The 23869-nt window shown below is 38.3% G+C and overlaps 1 protein-coding gene across 1 annotated transcript; it reads right to left on the bottom strand.

Moving 5' to 3' along the window:
* Positions 1-567: 567 nt before the first annotated feature.
* Positions 568-18582, bottom strand: LOC138605338 (sodium- and chloride-dependent GABA transporter 2-like). Its single transcript, XM_069677517.1, has 15 exons — positions 18398-18582; positions 11034-11224; positions 10461-10595; positions 9651-9791; positions 8843-8927; positions 8627-8759; positions 7460-7594; positions 6926-7029; positions 6413-6537; positions 6173-6285; positions 5506-5643; positions 5308-5410; positions 5124-5224; positions 2842-3012; positions 568-2751 (listed from the first exon to the last, which is right to left on the bottom strand). Exons 2-15 carry the CDS (start codon positions 11218-11220, stop codon positions 2641-2643), a joined length of 1782 nt encoding a protein of 593 aa, XP_069533618.1. The 5' UTR covers positions 11221-11224; positions 18398-18582; the 3' UTR covers positions 568-2640.
* Between the last annotated feature and the right edge of the window lie 5287 nt (positions 18583-23869).

Here is a 23869-nt window from a genome sequence, read left to right as displayed (position 1 = left end):
ATATATAATCCCTCCAGCAAGCTCTGGGTCTGCCCCGGGGTCTCCTCCCAGTTGGACGTGCCCGGAAAACCTCCAAAGGGACGCTCCCAGGAGGCAACCTAATCAGATGCCCGAACCACCTCAACTGGCTCCTTTATTTTCTTCTTAAATTTAAACTTTTAATTTGCCCTTGCATATAACTTAATCTTAAACATATATTCAATCCTCTGAACCTACTTTAGCTTCGTATTCAGCTACTGTTGAGACAAAATAAAAGACCTACTTTTTTGTCTGTTCAGTTGTTTGTGAATCAAAGCTACACACTCACACTGATAGCAAGTGTCGCCTCACAGCTAGAAGGTTCCCGGTTGGAATCCTGGATCGGACATTTGTGGTACTCCAGCTTCCTCCCATCAGTCCAAAGACGTGCTTGTTAGGTTAATTCAAAATCGTGTGAGTGTGAGAGGTTGTTTGTCTCTATTTTAGCCCTGTGACTGACTGGCGATTAGGTGTAACCCGCCTGTCACCCAAAGACAGCTGGGATAGGCTCCAGCTCCTCGCGACCCTGGTCAGGATAAGCGGTATAGATAATGGAAGGATTAACCTGAATTACTGTCAACAATTGTATTAAGTCTGATCCATGTTCTGTACATAATGGATTATATTTATTAATCTAATCAAAGTCTAAGTAGCCTACTGACATTTCCCTCATTATCCAAGTACAGTCAGTTCGACCAAAAGATTAAAGCAAGGAAGTGAATCAATAATGAGTCAGCAACTTTATTTAATAACACAAACAACTGATTGCTTTAACCATGGATTGTATTTAAAAATGGCACATTGTTCAATAAAGTGAAATGAAAATGAATGAATGAATGAAATTAACTTATTAAAGGCATATACCAATTCTACCAATCATTAAGTCATTAAGTCATATTCTTTAATAAAACATTAGCTAGCTGGTTGTTCTGGATGTACAGGTATTTACAATATAAAATGTGACATTGTCATTTTAAAAATCAATTCACAAAACGTTTGCAGCTGATCTTTTTAGAAAATCCAAAAGAGAAATAACGGATTGATTCATAAAAGTTGAAAAATGACATACAGCATTTATACGGTGATTTAGAGGCCTAATGGCACAAAGTTCATTATCATAAGATACAAAACACGATACAAAATGATATAAACATTAGCCGGCTAACAACTAAATGAGTATTCACTATAAAAACTGTGATTAAGTTGAGCCTACAAAAAATATATTCTATACAACTGTTAAAAATATCCTCTTGTGGACACAACGTGGTTTTTACATTTAGTGCTTCCATCGACACGATCAGCCTCACTGGCTTTAACAGTTCATCTACGACCAAACACACACTTATAAGTGCTGCAGTGTGTCCTACCTGTGTGACACAACAAGCCCTTGTGTAGACTAACAGAAACACTTTGGAGCTGGGACAGCCAGGTGGCTCGGCTGATAAGGTGCAGAGTCCAGGGTTTACAATGGACACTTATCTGTGGATTCTGATATATCTTATTTGATATAAAGTTTACTTTGATACATGATTGATGTCATTCTCTTTGACCTAAAAGTGACTCAAGTGTTCAATCTGTATGGCTTATTTGGCAACAGTTCATCAATGTTACTTTCATTCAAACAGAAAACAAAACAACAAATTCTCATTGTGCTTTCTGTAGATAAGCATCAAATACTAAATGATCAAATATTATACACCTTTAAGTCTTGAAGATAATCTTCAAAAGTTTTAAGGTCCTCTTGCTCGGAGAGCAACAAGAGATGAATCAACTAATTGATCGACCAACTGGTTAATTGAATAATTGATAGTAAAATGGTTTTATCGATCAAAAAGTCCAAACATTTTGTAGTTACAGTAGGATCTATTTTATGTTATATTGTGAATTGCATTAGTCACTTTTTTCTGATAGTAAAGAAACTAAACACTTCATGAATCAAAAAGGAGAAATCAAAAGAGGAATTGATTATGAAAATAAATATTATTGGCAGCCCTACTGGTTTGCTGGAGCGCTGGGAGCTCACATTATGACCCCGAATCAGCTGCATTTGCTGCATGAGAACCATGAAATGTGTCTGGAAGCTCAGTAACTAAGAAGAAAACAAATGTTCCCAGTGCAGTTAGTGGTCATTTAAGCCGTGATGCGTTTTTGAAAATATTTATGTTGAATCAGTGTTCAACCTCAGCAGTTTTTAAGGACAAAAGTATAATTAAGATCACTATCTATTTGAAGCCATTCCTTCAGTGATTTCAGACCATGAGGTTTGGACCCCATCAGGGGGCAGCAAGTTCAATTTACAGGATCACAAATATTAAATTTGTTCCCTGTTCGCTGTATCAGGAATATAAAATTTGTGATAGGAAAGATAGACCATCTTTTGTTTAACTTTTACCTATTTGTGAATGACTAAATAACTTTAGACATTTCTTTTTTAAAATTGTTCAAACAGAAAGTATTCTTTGGTTAAACCCTCTGACAATCACATGGTATACAGTAGACATTGCTTTGTTTGAAACATAAACCAAAAGGTTGGCATCTATAGCTTTAAAATGAGTTGGAGTTCTGGCTTCTCTTTTGCCTCACAATGTTAAGTATGAAGCTGCTGCAGTCCATCTGTGGTCACTAAGACACTATGCCGTCCGGAGATGAGGTCAAGTCGATCAGTTCAAGAGCTTTCTTCTCTGATTTGTTCAATGGAAGATCTTCAGCTGGAGTACATAGGATGGAGATCCTCTGACAAAGAAGAATATGGGTTTTAAAAAATATATTTCAACACCCGTATTAAGGAGACATTAAACCCTTTTAAACCTACAATCAGCTTACCTGTCGCAGTGTACCAGGAGTTCTGCTCACATTGTACAGCATCCAGAAAGGAACCATGAGTGTAGAGGAGAGAGTGAACCACCAGCCAAGAGTGTAACCCCACCATGGATACTCAATGGTATTGTTGAATTTCAGAGGAGTGTATTTGACCAAGGAGAAAACAAATGTTCCCTGTAGACAGTCATGGAGAGACAATTTAAAATATATAAATACATACATATATCTATATGAATATAAAAATGTAGTTATGCATTATGAACATGGTAAATATAACATTTACTGTAAGCTTGTTTATACTGTATGATCGATTTCATATTCACAAATGCAAGGTGGCAAAAGGCAATATTATATTTTGTATTTATGTTAACTTAAACAATATATTAAAACTGTCAAACTAAAATGTCCAAAAATGTAAAATACGGGAATGGTGGAACCTTTTAATGAACATTTTAAAGAGGAATAATTGTCTCTCTCAGTTATATTGTTAGGCTAATGTTTTCTTTTATATTGATGTAGTTTATTGATGTTGTTTGTAGTTTGTTTGTTGTAAATTCATTTGGGTAAAGTCGTATTATCGTTTCTTTATGTTGAGCACGTCTGCAATATTTGTATATTGACATACTGTTCAATAAAGTTGGAATTTTAAAAAAAAATGAAGCCTCGAGTTCTGCATTTGGCCGCCGCCATGTTGGTTTCTGGAGCCAGAAGTTACCAAATTTGAGAGGGTGGTGCTCTGCTGGAGAAGAGTTAGCGGTTGGTAAACGGAACAATGCGGACTCGCCGTTCGCTCGTCTCCCCAAGTCTAAGGTGAAAAACACGGGTAACTCAAAATAACCGGTCTTCTCATCACTACGGTCCGCCGTAATCTCTTTGAGGAAAAGCCAACCACAATCCTGACTAATATACACTGGCCGACAATAAATAAATGTATGATAAACTGTGAACGAATTAACAAGCAGGTATGGCGCGCGCAGTATACCTGCTACGTCAATGCAAAATATGAATACAGTAATACTAGATTTCACTCGCCTAAAAAGGCTTGAGGACATAGTTCTAGGGCTGGCAGTTGGTTCCATAAACCACACAAGAACAGTGGAAAATATAACAATAAGGAAAATGTTTGAAAATGCCTCCCGAAGTTTAGCAAGCAGGTTTAGCTTCAAGAGCAAGATGCTGCCTCGTCTAGTAGGGCTAATGTCAACAACGACAAGGACATTTCAGACCCAGACCAGGGAGACGTACAAGATGAAGAGCCTGAAGAACCAGCGGAGTACAGTGGACATTAAACGCACTAAAACACTTTGAAAGACTTTGAAAACGGACTACCAGATTAGAAAGAATGAAGAGAAAAAAAGACTCCATGGCAGATCTCATGAAGGTAAGGTGTATTTAGATATTATACACTGTGGCTGTGCATTGCTCTTTTCATGTTTAGGTGGAGCTGCTGGATATTTATTTACAACCCCTTAATCATGTAGCTATTTGGTCTGGATGTGCCTTTAGTTATGAAAGTTCTAACACACTGCCACGCTCGGATTGTGTTAATTCCTTTCCAAGTCCTTTGCTGCTTGTTGAAGTGTCATACACAGGGCTGTTGTAGGCAAGGAAGTGGCTATTTCAAAACAAATAGCAGAAGTGTCAGAAATGGTTTAAATTGTGTTTTTTTTCCTCGAAGGTAACCGTCAAATGGTAGCAACGGTGGCTAACTAGCGTCTACCTACAATTACAGCTTTTTCAATGCCAAGAAGCACATCATGATCTTAGTAAAGTGGTTTGCAGGCTTGAAGGTAAGGCCCTGTTCACAACTAGCTAAGCCCCTGTGTAATATTTTAAATTTTAAAATTAATATTTAAAACTGTGTGGAGGCTATTCCTCTAACTGGAGCTATTGGAGTTTTAGCTATCATGAATGTCTCTGTCAATATTGGATTTGGGGAAGTTTACACTTCAGCAACTTCAGTCAAAATTGTTCCCCAAATGGTGTAGTGTCAGCTTGTCCTCATCCTAAAAGACTTTGGTCTTTTAATGTTAACAGTTAAAACATACTATTTGAATAAATTAACGTATTAAAGTGAAGTAGCCAAACAGAATGATCTTACATTTGTAGTACTGGGATTAACAAAGGAACTATTGTCTCATGTATCAGTGATGTTCAAGTGAATCTGAGTAAATCTGTCACGTTAAACTGCACAAGCGCCCTGTGAGAACAGATACTAGACAGGTGTAGCAATAGAAACTACGATTGGCAAGTAACCAACTTAGTGAACTTTTACCCAAACTCACCATGCATATTACTGGAGTGACATATTTCAAACAATGCTTAATCAGAGAAAGAGGCTTGTATCCAATCATGTCCTCTACGTTGTCGTAAAACCGGTCTGCACCTGTTTAGGAGATGGAAACACTGGTGAGCAAATTCAACATTACATAAAGAATTCATCGGAATGCCTCTTGATTATTAACTTACCGTAAACCCATCCAACACACACAGACTGCAGTGAGGCAAAAAGAAGTAGAGTCATCCCACTGCAGGCATAGTAGTCATACAACTGGAAGATGTACAGTCCACCCTGTGTAACACATTGATCTCAGTTAGCCTAGCTGTTGATTTATATGGTCTTTTAATTAAAGGAAAAAAAGGGTTATTGTTAAAAATGTATCTTACTTGTGTAACCATCACAAGGCCCAGGAAGAAGCTGATTACACAGATAGCAAGCAGGAGAAGTTTACGTCGATGGCCAACATGGAAGAAGGAAGGATTCAAGTCTGAAATCGCTGTTGCTAGAGCTTCCAGACCTACGAACTGAAACACAGATCTCAGAGTTACACAAATACTGTACACATGTTAAAAACTTCGCAGATTACACTTGGATGATTTTATTTTTTGATAAAGATATGTTGTTTTTTTTTTATTTCATCCAGATCTGTTTTAAATTCACAAAGGTGACAAAAGATCACGGGGGACATTAGCCATATTTTTGTCACTTCAAATGCACACCAATATGTGATTACTATTTCCTTGGGCAATTTCTGAACTTATTAAAATGCCCTGAAATCTTTTGGTTAGTTTTTAAAATATCTTTTTAACCAACGCACAAACTGACAAACCAAAAAACCAACAAAAACGGAACTGTCTTAATAGAGGTAATAGGGTGAGACTCGTATAGACCTCAAACCAAGGGCCAAAGACCAATAGCCAAACCTCCGACAACTTCATTAAGTTTATGCATAAAAAATAGAAGAAAATGCAACCAATTATTATAGCTATCTTTATGCATTTCATTATTTTACTTAATGATCACTCTCTCAGTTCTAAAGAAGAGTTATCTCACCTCACTGTCCAGTCCGAGGAGGATAATCATAATGAAAAAGAATATCGCCCAAATCTGAGGAAAAGGCATCATGGTGACTGCTCGAGGGTAGGCAATGAAGGCCAGGCCGGGACCTGCAGTGAGGAGGAGATAAAGAAATAATGGAAATAATCTATTATTTAAACTACAATCCTCAGTAATTCAATAGCTCAATAATTCCATTACTTATTCTCTTTTTAATAACATTTTCTGTTTTCTCACCTGACTCTGCTACTTTTGATATGTCTGTGTGCTGCTCATACGCCATGAAACCAAGCACAGAGAAGATGGCAAAGCCAGCCACAAAACTGGTGCCACTGTTTAGAAGGCACAAGTACAGACAGTCCCTAAAAACAAAAAGACAAAAAGGCATTTTATATTCCAAGACTTCCAAGACCTAGTCGTGAATTTCATCCTAAACTGTGAGTAAACACTTTAGAAATATTTTGGTAAAAATGAGCATTGAAGAGGGTTGAAGTTCTCTTGAATGTATCAAAAAGTCTTGTGTGTCTTCAGCAGTGGCACTTTGATATACCATCATTCATAACGCTCTGTGGTGTTTAAAAAATTCAGATCTGTGTCACATGTAAAAATTAATTTCTTGCATTTTGTGTAACTTTTGTCTCGGATTGTTTTTGAAATCACAGACCTGTGCATGTGTGAATCTACAGTACCCAAACAAAAAAAACCCCAAACAGAATAGATACAGTGTATTATTATAGATATTATACTTACTTGTAGCAGTTATTGTTGTACTTATTATAACTGCCAAGTGCAGTTAGACACCCAATGCAAATAGCATAGGAATAAAATATTTGTGTGCCAGCATCCATCCATACCTGCAAGACAAATAAAGGCCATGTGTTCATTTACAGTTGAATGGAGTGTGTAGCAACTCTGCAGGGGATCTTGACAGAACCACGGCATGAACAATTGCTAATGTTTCACACTATAGGTTGAGTAAGGATACATTAGCAAAGCAATCATCTGCAGTGAAAATCCTGACACAATTTAAGTCCATGTATGAGTAACTGATTCTTCACTTACCATTCCACAAAAGTAGCATTGTGTTTATACAATTATCTCAAGGTTTGTTTCAGTCTAACTTATATTGCTTTTTACTTTAATTAAATAATATGATGAAATCCAACAAGTGAAGTCACATGTTGGTATTATTTGGCTTTATACCTTTGGAAACTTTCAAAAATTGCATGTCTTCAGTTGAGCCACATGTCATTAAAACAGAGAAGGATTGACATCTACTCATACCTGTGGATCAGTGAGGCGGGATGGATCTGGGTAGAGGTAGAACTTGATCCCATCTAAGGCCCCTGGCAATGTGAGTCCGCGAACAAGCAACACTGCCAGCATTACATATGGAAAAGTGGCAGTAAAGTAAACTACCTGCGGAAGAACCATGGCAAGGGCTTATTTCAGGCAAACATTAGGCATAAACAGCTGTGTTGCCATAATTGATGTTCTCAGAGTCTAAAGCCCCAATGGTGATATTTAAAATTTCTCTATTGCACTTAATTTGAGGTAATGCAGCATAATCAAATGGATAATAATCCACATTTTTACTGGATTGTTTACAGAAGTCTGAGAAAGTAGCCCTTAGGAAACACAGTTCACAACCCTATGGTCAATCGTTTGGTTACCAAAAAAAGAAACATATTTGTAGCTTGTGATAAGGAGAGTACACACCCAAACTACCAGCTCTCTGTACTTTGGCAGAGCAGTGTTTTGAGCTTAATGCTAAAGTCAATATACGGAGATATTCAAAATGTCAATGCTAACAAGCAGTCTTCTAAGCTTAACGTCTTAACATGGTTACATTTGCTGGGTTGAACAAAGCATAGGAGAGGAGATGGGAATGCAGTGTTACAGGTTTGATTGACCATGTTTGATAAACATGATGAAGTTACAAGTTCAGGTTACGAGATCTAAAGTTTTTACTTTTACATTTCACTCACTCCAAAAATGTGAAGTTCACGATGGCACAAGAAGTTGTGTCAGAGGAACACCAAAGTCATTAGGATTTATCCTTTGGCCACCATCAATAGCTGCCCACATTTTATTGAAATAGTCATTGAGATAGTCCATGTCTGATATCTGGTTAAAAAAAAAAAGCTTCAGATTGACATAGCTATCCTCAAGAGTCACGGGTAAATGCCTTGTTATGCCAAGTGTTCTTCCAATAAAGGTCTTGTTTGATACCCTTATGCCAGAACTTTGTACCAGCATGTCACTCATTTTCAAAATCTGTCATTTAATTGTAGCGAGAGATGCGTAGTTTGTTAGTATGAAGTGATATTGTCGTGTTTTTGAAGAGTAGAAGAGAATATTGTCTGCAAAAAGTATTATCCGAATCATAATGCACAGTCTAACGGTTTGAGAGTTGCTTTGTACTTTGCATGCAACATAACAATGTCCTACCTTCCCAGTGGACTTTACTCCTTTCCAGACACAAAAGTAACAAATGACCCAGGACAGCAGAAGACACAGAGCCAACTCCCATCGTATGTGGCCTAACTCATGGATACTTCCTGTGATATTCAGAACTCTTCTCCTGCACACAAAATTTTATTAATTAGTCATAGATTACACTTTCAGACTTCATTGTCATAAATTGAATTCACTTTTCATACTCACTCCCAAAACTCTTTCACTGGTGATGTTGCATTTTCTGGAACAGTCCAGTTGATATGTTGCGCTCGATCAAACTCCACACAGGATTCTGTTGCAAAGGAAGACAGGATATTTAAAATGAGGCACTTAAGGGACGTGCACATGCAGTAATTTAATTCTAGCGTCTATTCTAGTTATTAATGTTGTATATATGTATTTATTTTACTTTTGAATTTGTATGGTGGACATTTTCACATAACTTAGTGTACTATTGTTACTAAAATAATTTGTGGGGTCTGGCAGAAGAAAGTTTCGCCCCATTAACCTTAAAATCTCAGGTTGAGAAATGTACGCTTTGTACAATAATAATTTGGATAAAATAATTGAGGCAGAAATAGTTGATGTAACTTTAAGATTTGTTATTGAATTGTTATTTGTTGCAAATTAACCCTACCAGAGACCAGCTATCATGCAAAGCCTGAATGTCTTATGTTCAGTGTGGAGTAATTACGTGACACAAAGTTACATATCAAGCAAAGCAGGGCTAACCTGTTGTCAACCTGTTTTGTTCAAGATGGAAAAAAAGTTTCCAGCAGGTGAACTTTGTATGCGAGGTTAACCAGACCGTCAAATCTGAAATGTGATTAATCTGAAAACCACCCAATGATAGGACACCCAATACATAAAATACAATTTAACATTGAAAGGGGAGTAATCGGCCAGTAACAAGCAAATGTGATGAGTTCTTATTTTACTAATGATTCATAAGTAGTTCCAGTAGTTTGTTTATTCCATGGTTGTTTATTCAGTAAAATCTGTTGCTGGAACATACCTGTGTTCCAGGTGTTTCTGCAATTCCCCCAGGGAACTTCAGAGTTGAAGGAGAAGAAGAGATACAGGAAAGCCCAGGCCAATATGATGACATAATAGATGCTAGAGTATAAAACAACCACCTGACTGCCGTAACCAATCCCTGAAACAAACAATTACACAAACACACAAAAATTCTTTAACTCACAAGCACAAAACTTAAAAGCAGCATCAGATTAATCAGTCAGACACAAAGTGTGCATTTTATTGAACCTTTTATATATTGTTTGTTTGATTCTACATGAAGCAGCGTTAAATGTTTTTTGTAATGAAACAGGGAAAATATTTCCATGACATTTAAAGGACATAGATATCACATCATATGTTTTCAATGCAATGTACAGACTTGGGACTGGCTGAAGAATACTGTCATATTAGTCTGTTTCTGCAGAGTAAATCCAGTGTGATGAATAGTCCTTTGTTACTCATTCAGCTGATTGCTCACAGGAGACAATATTTAGCAAATACAAACCAGTCAAAAGACAAAATCCCCCCTAACTATAAAGGCTCAACAAGCCTTACACAGTTTGTTTGGTTTCACGGAAAAGATGGTGTGAAATTGCAAGAGCAAGTTTAACCTTTTAACTTTAAAAAACAAGCCTCAGGCAAATGTTCACATGTAAAAACTTGTCTGGACTTATGTTTCAGTTTTAGAATTTTTGCACATATCTGACCATCTCTACGGTCGGTAAATCTTCAGTCACATATCCCTGCAAGATTTGTGGTGACAGTGTGATTGATAGTACATCTGAAAGTAATTTGAGAACCTTACCTTCAAAAAGGGGACAAATCTTCCTCCAGCAGGTTATACTTCCTTGTTTGGTGTACTGGCCCAGAGCCGTCTCAAGGAAAAACAGCGGGATGCCGCAGGTAAAGAGGAAGATAATGTAAGGGATGAAGAAAACCCCTTAGGAAAAGGAAAAGTTACATCAGAGAAGCTGTTTTGTTGGTTTTACAACTTTTTAGTGAACTGTTCTCTCTTGGTTGCTGTAAAGTTAACTTAACCTTTTACTAAACCCAGTGACTTAACATGGCACAATAATGAATAGTGAATGTTTTGAAGAGCACTGCATATTAACAAAAAGATGAGAAATTGACTTTACATTGACCCCTAATTTCTCTCATAATTGCAAATTTTCTTTTAAATTTTGAAATAGTAAGTCATATTTAGTAGATACAGAAGATAAGTGGATTCATATTTTTTCTTTGGTAAATATGTTGTTCCAAATAAATGAATATGGACTGAAAAAAATACATTTATACATTTATATCGGGTAACTCAAATGAGAGTTATAATAATACAAGGATTTTGTCGTTAATTTCTTTGATTTCAAACAAAACTCACCTCCTCCATTTTTGTAGCACAGGTAGGGAAACCTCCACACATTTCCAAGACCTATGATTTGTCCTGCAACAGCCAAGAGGAACTCAATTTTGCTAGACCACTGTCCTCTGGTCAGGGTTTTGGGGGCAGGATGGGCCATGTCCATGTCTAGCCTGAACTTGACCTCTGGGCCGTAAGGTTTATCCATCGCGCTGTGACAAGAGAAGAGTTAAAGTTCTTTTTAGAAAAAGGATTTTTGATGGGAGTTAATTCTTTCAGGGGCAGCAAAGGCAATAGCCTAATTTGTGTCCGAAAACAAATAAATTCAGTGCCGTTCTGTGCCAGTAATTATTCTGTTCACAATACGGCTTAATTCATTTTTAAAATGTTGAAATATAGTGTATGTATGTTAATTATTATCATTTATGTTATTTGTTAGGGATGCACCGACTGAGAAAATCAGGGCCGATACTGATGTTTAAAACAACAATTTGGCCAATGGCCGATGGCGATACCGATGATTTTCAATAACTGTAATTTTTGTAATTATTAATGCCCTCGTCTGGATAAGTGCCAAAATTAACTTTAATTATAAAAAAATTAATTTATTCAGGCCTTCATCACACACATTGAGAAAGCATGCATTCAATCTTTCAAATTCCCAATACATCTATTTATTTAAACTTTCACATAAAAATCTTTAAAAAATGAAAGAAAAGCCTCTTTAGCCTGTTTTAGAATCACCTTTTCATAGTACAAATATTTTTCAGTGCTTGCATAGCCTAAGAAAAATCTTTATGAAAACATAAATACTTTTATGCTACAATTCAATTTATTGCACAATTAAAGCAGTTCAATAATAAAAACATCGGCTACTGCCATTGGCGCATGTCACCTATTTTGCAGATGGGCCGATGTCTGTCAGCACGGCCGATTCCGATGTTCAGACAATGCATCGGTGCATCCCTATTATTTGTATATTTATTTTGGAAAAGAACATATTCTCAGTATACTGCATACAGTACATGAATTTTTAGTATGAAGTAAACAATGGAACAACATAACCACAAACCACAGCAGGAAGACTGACATGATTTATTCACTGTATGTTAAAATTCAAAATCTGCACAATGCCAGCAGTCTTGCTGTATTAGGTCAGCAGTGGGTCAGTGCTGCTTGGTTACAGACTAATTCTTCCATCAATGTTGCTATTGTGCTGCCGCTTTGAATTTGATGTGGGAGTGAAGCAAATAGACTGAAAAATATGTGGGCTACTATGTTACTGGTAAAAAGATCCAAATCCTGACATGCTCAATGCATGCTTTAATTATTATATGTTGCATGCTACACAGATGCACATGGTAGCATCTATTTTCTTTGTGTGTAACATGTGGTTAACATTAGTCTGGTTAGGTGTGAGCTGACTTTCTCTGTCTTTCTATTATGTCACAAGAAGCCGTTATTCTGAGCGTCTTATATTCAGCAGATTAAATTCAGTTGAAATGTGCCCCGAATGCAGACACTGGTATTGGTATTTGACGCCTTTGGAAATAAGAATGAGTCTTAATCTAGAGTGAGTTTATATTTGACAATATATATTGGCCTTGGCAACAACTAAACTTTTATTGAATAAATTGGAATTACAGTAAGATATGTCTAAAGCCAGCAAGATACCAAAGTAACCAACTTTGTTAGAGCCACTATTCAAGCATAACCAAAAAGAGACCTGTCCCCTCACATGTCCTCAGGTCTCAACTGTACAAACAAAGTGTACAAACACGTTACATTCCCTCTGCGAATATACCTGAAGTTTGTGAGTCATGAAATGCAGACTTAAAAAGTGACAAATTGTTTGTGTTCTTCATTTGTGTTTGCCATCAGCAAACATGTACACTGCAACAACTAAAGAACTATAAAATGCTCCTAGTCTTTGTTAAGTCTGCGTTGACCAGTTGCATTAATTGCACAAAGATGTTGGCGATGGCTGCTGGTGCCATTTAGTTTATGTTGCTGTAAACAATGAATGGTAAAGATGATATCATAGAGGTGTTTTGCAGTAGATGGCAGGTGCACACACTCATATATAATGCAACATTTAGGGCTGTATCATGTAGGTTGCACTGTTTTTGACCCAAACATTATGCCATAAGAGCAGAGAATCTTGAGGCCATATTAAAACAGCTGTTGCACTGATGGTTGTTTGAATGTCAGTGTCTTTGAGCAGAACAGTGTGCCCCGCTTTGCTCCCCAAATGTAAGTTGCCTATGAATAAGCTGTCTACCATGTTAATCCAGTGGTTCAAGATTGCGTTTTGTGATAAATGGTGGGTTGATTTGCCTTTTCATATCAATTCACTGCAGACAGAAAGCATTGCCTGGAACCAAGAGAATGTTGCTCAAGAGGCAAACCAACTTTCATAGAGAGAAATAATCTCCCAAGACAAAATCTTCCGAGCACCCTTAAAGCATGATGATGACAGGGCTCATGAGGTTAGTGATCCAATATGCTGTTAATGTTCTTTAGAGAACTTAAAGGCTTTAGTGTGCTTTGACAGAAGTGCTTGTTGTATGTTCTCCTCTCAACCTCTCACCCCCTAACCTTTCTTACGTTAACTGGTGGGGCAAGTCTGTCATATGCTGAATGATTGCGTTGAGGCAGTCATCGTTAATAATATTCTCAATTCTCAACCTCACTCCAACAATGCAATACAATACAATACTCCAATACAATACAAGAACTATAAAAGGAAGTGCAAATATAAAAGGGAGATTCTAGGATAATTGTTGTAATAGATACAAATAAACAGATGTAACAGGTACCTGAAATAGTGGTATAAAGGTGAAGTGACAAGCAAAAAACAAGGTGCCAGTAAAGTGACAGTAATAAGCTTGAGAGCTCAAAAGTTCAAAAGTCTAGTAGCCTGAGGGATGAAGCCCTGAAGAGGAGGAACAAACTGTTCTTCCTTCTGCTAGAGGACACAAACAGTTTCTGTCGGGGGTGACTGGGGTCTTTGATGATCCTGTTGGCGTTGTTCCTACACTGCTGGGTGTAGAGGTTCTCAGTGGATGGGATTTTCTTCCTGTTGATTTGCTGTGCAACATTTACTACCCTCTGTAATGTCCTAAAGGTGAACGGGGGTGCAAATGCAAATTCAAGATGTTGATGCAACTAGTTGGGATACTATCAGTAGTGAATCAATAAGTGTGCACAGTATTCTGAAGTCCATGTGGAGCATCCTTAGCCTGCAGACGAAGAGGATCTGTTGTCTGGCTGTCCTTAGATGGTGTTGGTGTGGGAGACCAAGGTCAGATCCATCTGAAGTGAACCTGAAGGAACCTGAAGCAACTGACTCTCTCCACTTAGTACCAGTGATGGAGAGTGGGTGTGTCCTTCTTCTATACTAAGATGTAAGAGCTATGTAGGCTAAATGGTGCCATTGACCAGATGAAACCATTGAAACTTGATGTTGGAGCGTTGTTGTTGGAGCTTAATAAGGCCAGGCAGTGTGAACAGAAAATACCCCAGTCGGCTGTGCATGCAGTCCTGGGAAGGGCATGGGTCTTTTGTGCACAGGGGCAACTCTGGACTTTTAAACATGTGGGTACTACATACTAGATCAGTGACATGTTAAACATATCAGGAAGTAGATCTGCACACTGCCTGAGAGTTGTCTTGCATGGATTCATCCTTTCAAAGGATCTCCAAACATCTGCCCTGGATATAACTGGTGGGAAGGGCTGCAAACGTGTTCAATACATCTCAGGAACATGCACATATTATCTCAGAACTGTTGGTTTCTTTCCATAGTTACTTGAGACAACAGACTAGTGCGAATATTTCGTTGGGAGTTCAACACTACTATCTTATCAAGGTTGGTGTCCTCACACATGAGACCACCCCGTTATTTTTCACTAGAGAAATTCCTCCCCTTGGTGTGAAGTTCAAAACTAGGGAAAAAGACAGCACCAGTTACGACATAACTGTCATGTTTATCGTCTCTTCAGCTCCTGAATGTCCCATAAATGGTGTCATTGTTGTCCAGAAGGGCAACACTCTATTAGGTCTGAACTGCTCAACATAGAACGAGTATGCTTACTCACAATGGGTCTCATTCATTATTATTTGTTGGGAAAATATATTATTCTGTGCACAAATTGCATATAGGTCAATTTATTAACAATGAACATATTACTATTGAGCCTTAGGTCACCATTAAACCAGTTGTTGTTAATGTCTTTTTCACCAGGTTTGTGTTTCAGTATCCAAAACCAGATCCAAACACCACTTCAACTAATTATTTGCAACAAAACGTAACCTCAACCATGCCTTTAAATCCAGCTGTAACAACATAATTGTTTGTAATTTTATGGTTACAAATTTAACATCAAGTCCTTAACCCAAGATTGAAAAACTTGGGAGCCACAGCAGCAACATTCGATATCTTAAGAACTCTCCTGCAGAAAGAGACGCCACTCGAACCCAATGTCTGGTAAAGTAAAACTGTCTAGTGATAAATCAACAACCGCAACTTATTATTAATTATTAGTTAGTCAATAATTTCTCTCCCTCGTAAACTACATAACATCAACAATTAAAGAATATCCTGCCGCCTAGAAAGCACCTTTGCCCAGACAATCATTATAAAAAGTGCACATGGGCTAATAATATATTTTGTTTTGTGAAGCTTTAACGATTCATTTAAAATAATCGCAAAACTTTCTTGGCGCTAAGAGCTTTTTTTCCTTTTGATATAATCTCAGCATTGACAATATGAAGAGTAACAGGGCCTGGGAAAGTGTCTCTAAAGGCCACCTGTCATGGGACACACAATGCCAAAACAAACCAGGCTAGGAATAAACATTACTGGTGTTTTCGGTAGTTGAGAAACTAGGCCGCCTTCTTAACACAGTTCACAGACCTTTTTCCAAGACCTCTAACTATTAGCTATTTACAAAATAAGATGTTCATATATTGTTCATATTTGAGATAATTTGTATTTCAAGTTTTAGTTTCTCTTTGGCAGATACGAAATTATACAGTACTTTATATCTTAAGTGAGTTTGGAAAACACAACTTGATATGCCCAAAATAACCGTTATCCTTGAGTAGACAGTTTCCTCAAACCATCCTGTTAAGATTACATAACATCCTTTTTTTTATCAGCAAATCATTGCACCTTAGACTTAAGGCTGGACTGGGCTTCTATAAAGAAGCTACAGGCAACTTAGTGTCCTTCATTTGGTGTTGTCAACTTAATGTCTAGTAAAAGCTAAAGTACAGTATCTTTCTATATGTGATGCACCGCAATGTAACAAGTCCAGTGCTGTGCCCCAAATCAATGTTACATACTAATTCAATGCAGTATATTAACTACATACTAACAGCGGCAGTTATAATATACACATAATAATATAACAAATAGTATACTTTAAATCCTTTATACCTGAAGCTAAAACTGTAAATGACACATTATGTGCACCTTCAGAAATCGATCACACTGCGGCTTTGGAATGTAACTCTTAAAACATGAGAAATAATAGGCAAAATGTATTTTTAAGGTAACATAGGGTTATGTTTTTTCCATTTTCAAGAACGTCCTGCAGTTGTAAATAGCTGTAAATGTCCTTTGTGCAATGCAATATGAGAGAGTAGTGCATTGTATGAGCCTCTGTGAGTACACAATATAAAACATTGGCTTAGATTATGTACGTAGTATTAATTCAAGACCGCAAAAGTCTACAGCCATGCTAGCACAGTTTGGCTTTGAGCTGAATGCATGCTAACAGTGACAATGCTAAAATGCAGATATTGAGCAGGTTTCACTATCTGAGATTAGCACTTTAACATGCTAACATCTGCTAATTTATATTAAACACAATGTACAAGTGAGGTATTTGCTCACAAAAGATACATTTTAGATTTTTGGGTAGCTGAAGAGAGACCGTAAATGTGGGGTGGAGAGAGGCAACATTGAACATGTATCAAGGGGCGGGGTATATGAATCGAACCTGGGGCCACTAAGGTTTGGACTGCCCCTCTGTACAGTGTGCACTTGTTAACCAAATGAGCCATCCGGGCAGCCCAGCCAATTACAGTTCTGAGCTGGCTGTTACAGAAAGCAATATTCCAGGTCATCAAATCACAAAGGTTCCTCTGCAAAACAGGAATATCTTGACAGGCGAGCTAACGAGCTAACAGATGTTCAGATATTCCAGTCTAGACCAAAGTGGTGGTTTCCCTAACCCCTGCCCTATAGCCAAACCTCTACCGTGACTAAACACATTTTGTACCATTAATGATGTCAGACAGAAAACCCGTGTTATGTTTTTAGCTAGGGAGAACATAGGGTGCAATTTTGTCTGGATGAGGCCAGAAGAACAGATATGTTATTGCTAAACAGCTGCTCAGGAATGTCCTTTCTGAGAGACAGGGTGACTGGAGGATTCTTTAAATTACACCTACTGTAGGTGACCTACATGCTAAATTCCATGTGAACTGGTCATAACAAACCTTCACCTTCAGGAGCCAGCTGGAAAGTTACAACAACATTCAACATCCATGAACAATACTGGCCAGTGTGTAAACATGTGAGAAGGAGGCAAGACTTAACAAGCCCAGGTGCTAACTGCTGTCAACAAGGTTTTCAAAAATATCTCAGACAGTATTTTTGCATTACATGTGACCAAAGCTTGAGTAACTTGGCCGTGTAAGTACTAGCAGGCTGTCACTTCTGTTGTTCCTTTTTTTATCCCAGCCCACCAACGGGAAAGCATGGGCGCAGTAGTAAATCATCTTGACTCTGCAATGATTATTTGACCCTCTCAGACCATGTCTGTAAAAATGTGTTATCTGTATAATAAACTCCATTCTGTTGTTCTGCTGTCTAACAAACTGTTTCTTTTCAGGAATTATTGCTAATCAAAATGAAATTGCTTCTCTAAATGTATGCATTCCGCTGGGTTTTCAGAAAAAAATCATAGCAGGATATTCAATGAACATCAGTCCAATTTTTGTCAAAGTCACTTTTTTTTAGTTTGCTACTATGCAGTCTGTTAAAATATTTGCATTATTAGCATATTAGAACATATATTTGTTTAAAACAACGTGAGCCTCCAGCAGCGATGATCACAGAGCAGCCTGAGGTGTTACACTAAACAAGGGAAATAGCTGCTCTCACTGCAGCGTAGACAGTAACCTTTGGCCTACATAATACAGCCACAAGCGGCAAGCGTAAGTGCAAGCACAAAAGCCCAGCTGTCACTGAACAGCGAGGATACCGTTCGTTTCCTAGTCAAGAAATTAAAGCACAGAAGTCCACACCTACAATATGTTAAAAGGTTCGATCATAAAACTGCTTGCAACCCTAAAAGAAAGGGAAATAGTACCTGAGAAAAGTCGCTTCAGTAGTCAGTAGTCTGTGGTTCTGTATTAAGCTCCCATTTAGCCCTAGGTGGGATTCATCGGTTGCCTTTTTGGGAAGATAGATGTCTAGATCCCCCAGTCTCCCCGGAACAAGTGCTCTCTCCAGCTCTGACCATGAGTGAGCCCATGAGTGGAGGTCTGAGAGAGCTGTGTTTGTGTGACAATGAGGGAGAGAGAAAGAGTAAGAGGGACAGAGCGAGAGAGGAGGGGGCGGGGATGATGTGTGTTTCTGAATGAGCAACTTAAGGCGGAGACTGTTGGAAGAGGCCACATGGTCTCACGGTGAAGAGGAAGGGATTTTAGCAGCATGGCCTCGTGGGTGGTTATGTAGGTCGTCAGAACATTATGTCCATCGAATCTGGAGTGTGATTATGATTCGCAGAGGATGAAAATATTCTTTACATTTATGGTTTTTAGTGAAATGTCTCAACAAATCCAAAAACATTCCCATCAGCCTCAGCTCTGCTCGGTGTTTGTTGCTCATAAGTCAATGCTACTCATTTACTATCATCATTCTATACCTGCTTAACATTAACATTCAGCATGCTGCTATGATAAGGTAATGCTCGATATGGCATGATGTGTAAAAACAGAATAATTAGCCCAATCTTTGCAGGTCTTTAGACCATGATGACAATTCGACGGCTGGCTGAGGGGAACCTTTCATTTGCCTAAAAGTAGTTCCTGGGACTAAATGTTCTCGGTACTTTGGTTGGAAACGTGACTTATGTAAAACAAAGTCCCCCCTTTATTTTTAAGTAAAACACTATCCTTCCAGCTGTTCCCCCAACGGCCTGAAAACCTCCTGGAGGCCCAAAGCTCCTGAGTAAAACATTTCTCCATAGACTATTTTTCACCAAAAGCCAGTTTCACTTTGCTCTCCTCCTAAAGGCCTGGAGCCAAGTGTCCAAGGTAATCCAAATGGTAAGGTAACGGTCACAAAACAATGACAGCTGGGCTTATTTACAGAATGATTAAAACGTTTCATCCATGATCAGACTAACCCGCTGGAAATCTTCATGGAAAGTGAGCTGATTGAAAGGTTTCGTTTTGGCAGACAAGCCCTGCTTGAATTAATTAAAAATTTCTCCCCTCAGCTACGGCATGTGTCGGAAAGAAACGCGGAGCTGTCCCCGCCCTGCAGGTGCTGATTGAGCTCAGATTTGATGCCAAGAACCTTGGGAGATATGATAAATGTGCGTTGGAAAACGACATGCTTGATTATCATTCTTGATTGAAGTCGATAGAATTTGTTTGTGTGTTGTTCAGTTTTGCTGTGAGAACATTTTTGTGTTCTGCATACAGCTCTATGAGATTCCTTATTTCATTGTCTATACATTTTTTTTTATTTTCTTTTGGTTTGTGTTATCCATATCTTCTGTAGATAATTTGATGAGAGAAGTTAGAGAGTGGAGGTGTGTGTTGCTTAGCAACGTTCACGTGGATGTGCATCATAAGACCGGGCGCAGCTACGACCGTTGTCAGTCAATGATGAAGTTAATGTATTTGCAGCATGTTTGCTGTATTTTTTATGCGGCACTTTGTGTCCTCTGCTGCAGGTTTCCTTCCTTTTTTTTTATTTTGAAATCAACTGTTTGTTTTAATGTGGCATCCTGTTTCTCCTGACTACTCTCTCCTGCAACTTGTAGCGTATTTGCTTTTGTCGAGCACCGCAGTGTTACCTATCTGCTTGTCGATTTACCCTCCTGCATACCTGCATGCATTTACTCTGTGTGTGTGCCAAGTTTTTGACTAGAAAGGTAGTTTGCTTTGCACCGCTCTCCTCTCTCCAACGCTCTCTAGTGGACTCTGCCTGCACTGCAAGTGAGGCAGAGCATGTTCATGTTATCAGGGGGATCGATTTGATATTCCTCTGGTTGGACACTTCGAAAATCTACTTCACTCTTGTTGTACTTTTTAAAAAGTTGCATACCCCAGCTTTAACTTCCACAGTGAATAACAAATTTCAAATCCTACATGTGGTGGCTCGCAGCATCCGTACATCCCCCTGAACAGCTGACAGCTGTGTAACTGAGGAGTTGGCTCGGTCCTTGTTGTTCCTTATGAATTACTCTGGTTAAAGCTTCAGCTGAGAACAAACAAATAATTAAAACTTTGTGTTTTCCTTTATGACACTCCCATTAAGCCCAAATTGTAGAGCAGAAATTGATCTCTATTTTATGATTTTAGGAACAGGGAACACAGTTATCTGAGACCCAATCATCCAAATCATCAATAAAATTTCAAAGATTGACAGCCTGACGGCAAATAATGTGACATCCTGCATATTAAAAAAAAAACAGAACTGGAAATCAAGTGAATTACAGAAATAAACGTGCAGTATGGTTACTACAACAAGCCTGAAAGATTTGAGGAACAAGTGTAAAACTGCACAGCTGCTGACCCAAGATGACTTTTTGTGTCCCTCCCTCTGTGTCGCTGTCCCTCACAGGCACCCTGAGGCCCGACACCCACTTCCCTCCACCACAAAGTTATGTTGAAATAATCTGTGTTGAATGTAACACGAGTTGTGTGAAACACCACAAATGTATGCCCTATGTACAGCACACACACATCCAACAGTGTCTGCTACTGTGATAAGAGCATTAAGTCTTGCATACTATTTAATTGCTTATTTTATTGATATTTAGAGCATTGGTGGGATCGGTAGCACATGTTTTATTGCTAGTATCTGTTTCCTTCTATCATTGCACTAATCTGTTTTCCTTTTGTTATATTAGTTGGTTGATTGTACTGATTGTTTGTTGTGTTAACACATTGGCACACACTAAATGAACATGGTATCATCTTTTGAGTTTAAATAATGTCCTACATAGCAATAATTGCCCTTTTGCACATCAAGCAGTTATGGAGCAACATTTTCATTCATGTTTCTGGAGAACTGATTGCGTTGTCCAACATTCACTCTTTTCTAGCTCTGTTATCTCCAACTTCTAACAGGAATATCTGGCTCTTTAGCTGCTAAATGCTCCACCATGTTCATCAGCTAGCCTAGTTTTGCTGAAAACAGGTGCCTGCTGCATCCAAAAAGGACGCTATAATGGTGAAATTTCATGTGATTTTACAGTTGCAGCTAAACTATGAGCTAAAACTCACAGTGAAGTTTCTTAAACCTCAGGGGAGCTGCAGATTAAAGACAAAGTTCTCAATAGGTTCATCACTGCAGCGCGACCACTTTGTGAATCTTTTGGTTTCGACACAACAGATGTGGGTCGTATTTTTCTGTCGGCATAAAACCAGATTTATAGTCTAAATAAACAATGTTGGTCGGAGCATCTAGAATGAAAAATAGAAGCATTTTCTGATCATGTCTGGCTACAAACTCTTCGACCAGAGGTATGAAAACCCTTTAGCTGTTCCGTGCTTGTATTGCACTAACAGTTCCAGTTAGAATGCACTTATTTTAAGTCCCTTTACTGTACTGTACAGTAATGTTTTACAGTGTATATGGCGCAGTAATGTTTTCTTATGTCTTGTATTAAAAATGATTGTGCATTGTGAATCTTTTATAGCCTGATTCACAAAGTAAAGTTAACTCTAAGTCGACTTACAGGGCTTTTTTGGTGTCTTTGTGTGAGTTCCCTTCAGAGACGTTCAAAACGTACATTTTATAAGAGCTGCGCTTCTATCGTGTGTCGTCAAACTTTTATTGTGTGCTTAATTGAACTACATGCTTTGGCGATATTGTACATGGCTTTGTTCATGCCTTGTGGTGTAAAGTTTCTCCTACATGCAAACACATAAACCTTTATAAAAATGTGATAACATCTGAGCTGAAGACGTCCTTACAGTAATGTCAGTTCAAAAAACAATTTTTGTAAGTCATATTCACAAGAAAATATGTAAGTAGTTTAAAAGAAATACTGTGAGATCCAATAACTTCCCAATAAAACTGGAAATCAGATCTAGTGTTCACTCACCACTTGTTGTCCTCTGCAGCACACTGATATCCTTGCGGGTGTCCTTCTGACTTTTCCATCTCAATATCTTCGGCTCTGTTTAAACGTTTTCTTTGTGTCTCTGAGAGAGGTGTTCGTCACAAGTGTGCAAGGCGAATGGAGGAGCGAGATGATGTACAAATCATTATAGTGGCTGTTAATGAGTGATCTCTCTCAGTGATGCTCTACGGGGGCACTATAGTTCAAAGAAACACAGCTGTCTCCTGAGCTGACAAAATAAATGTCTCCTTCATCAAACGTAGAGACACACTTGTATCTATCTAAGCTCATTTAATTTTACAATCATTATTTTTTATAAGAACCTGTAGAAACCCCAAACATTATATTGCTTCACACATTTCTTTACATCATGCTATCACCCCCTATATTGAATTATAACTTTGACCCTGCGTTGAATTTAAGAAGTCTACACTGTGTGCTGTTTACTGGTATTTCTCATTACGTTTCAGTCTGACAATAATAACAGTATGAAGCTAAAAGCTGTGTTACATTAATTAATTAATTTTAAGTTCTTATTCCCTTAACTTTAGTTTAATGCTTTGTTTACATGTTCACACCGTACTGGTTAAATGTTAAGCTCCTGCTGGTCTCGGTAATGTATTAAACCTAAACAAACAGAAAAAACATATTTTTTTGTGTGTATCAGTATTTATTCTTCAGTTTGACACCAGACACACCTGAAAGACCATCAAAGGGTTCAACTGAGAGACTGTTAGAAACTTATTTGTTGGTCTGGTTAAATTAGTGATATATTGACGTTTTGATGGCGCTTTGCGCCCCCTTGTGGACATGTGAGTAACAACTGTCCTCCTAGAGTGCACATATACCTACTTGTTGGAAACAGAGGCACTTGGTTTTGGGTTACAGAGAGAGCTTTTCAGTGAGACTCAATAAAGTGCCAACCAGACTTATGTAAAAAAAAAAAAAAAAAAAATACGAATTAGGACGGCAAGGTGGTGCAGCGGTTAGCACTGTCTTACAGAGAGAAGGTTACCGGTTTGAATCTAGGTTCGATTCGGCGAATCCTTTCTGTGTGGAGTTTGCATGTTCTCCCTGTTTCTGGGTGGGTTCCCCTGGTGTGAGTGTGAAAGGTTGTCTGTCTCTGTGTGCCGACCCTGTCACTGACTGGCGACCTGTCCAGAGTGTTCCCGGCCTCTCACTGGGATAGCTGAGATCCTTTGGCAAGACACTGAACCCCAAATTGCTCCCAGTGGCTGACACTGATGGTATGAATGAGCATAGATTCTGATAAGAGATTGGCACTCAGGCCTTTGCCATCAGTGTGTGAATGCGTGTGAGAATGGGTGAATGTGACATGTAGTGTAAAAGCAGCTTTGAGTGGTCGCAAGTGTAGAAAAGCACTATATAAGTACAGTCCTTTAAAGGATAAACTGTATAGCTGATAGCTGGATGGATGGTAATATTATTATCCCAAAAGTTGTATTGTTTACATAG

This window comes from Semicossyphus pulcher, unplaced genomic scaffold, assembly GCF_022749685.1.
Source record: "Semicossyphus pulcher isolate SPU_LCO1_2020_fin unplaced genomic scaffold, fSemPul1.0.p SCAF_3, whole genome shotgun sequence".
Taxonomy (NCBI): domain Eukaryota; kingdom Metazoa; phylum Chordata; class Actinopteri; order Labriformes; family Labridae; genus Semicossyphus; species Semicossyphus pulcher.
The sequence above is the reverse complement of the archived record's forward strand: the minus strand, read 5'-3'. Positions and strand labels throughout refer to the sequence as shown.

Excerpts from the sequence above, each read along its gene's own strand:
- LOC138605338 (XM_069677517.1), bottom strand. The coding sequence starts at position 11,220 with ATGGATAAACCTTACGGCCCAGAGGTCAAGTTCAGGCTAGACATGGAC. Across the intron at positions 8,928-9,650 it reads CAGAAACACCTGGAACACAG|AATCCTGTGTGGAGTTTGAT; the intron begins GTATGTTCCAGC and ends CCTTTGCAACAG. Across the intron at positions 2,752-2,841 it reads CTCCTGGTACACTGCGACAG|AGGATCTCCATCCTATGTAC; the intron begins GTAAGCTGATTG and ends CTTCTTTGTCAG.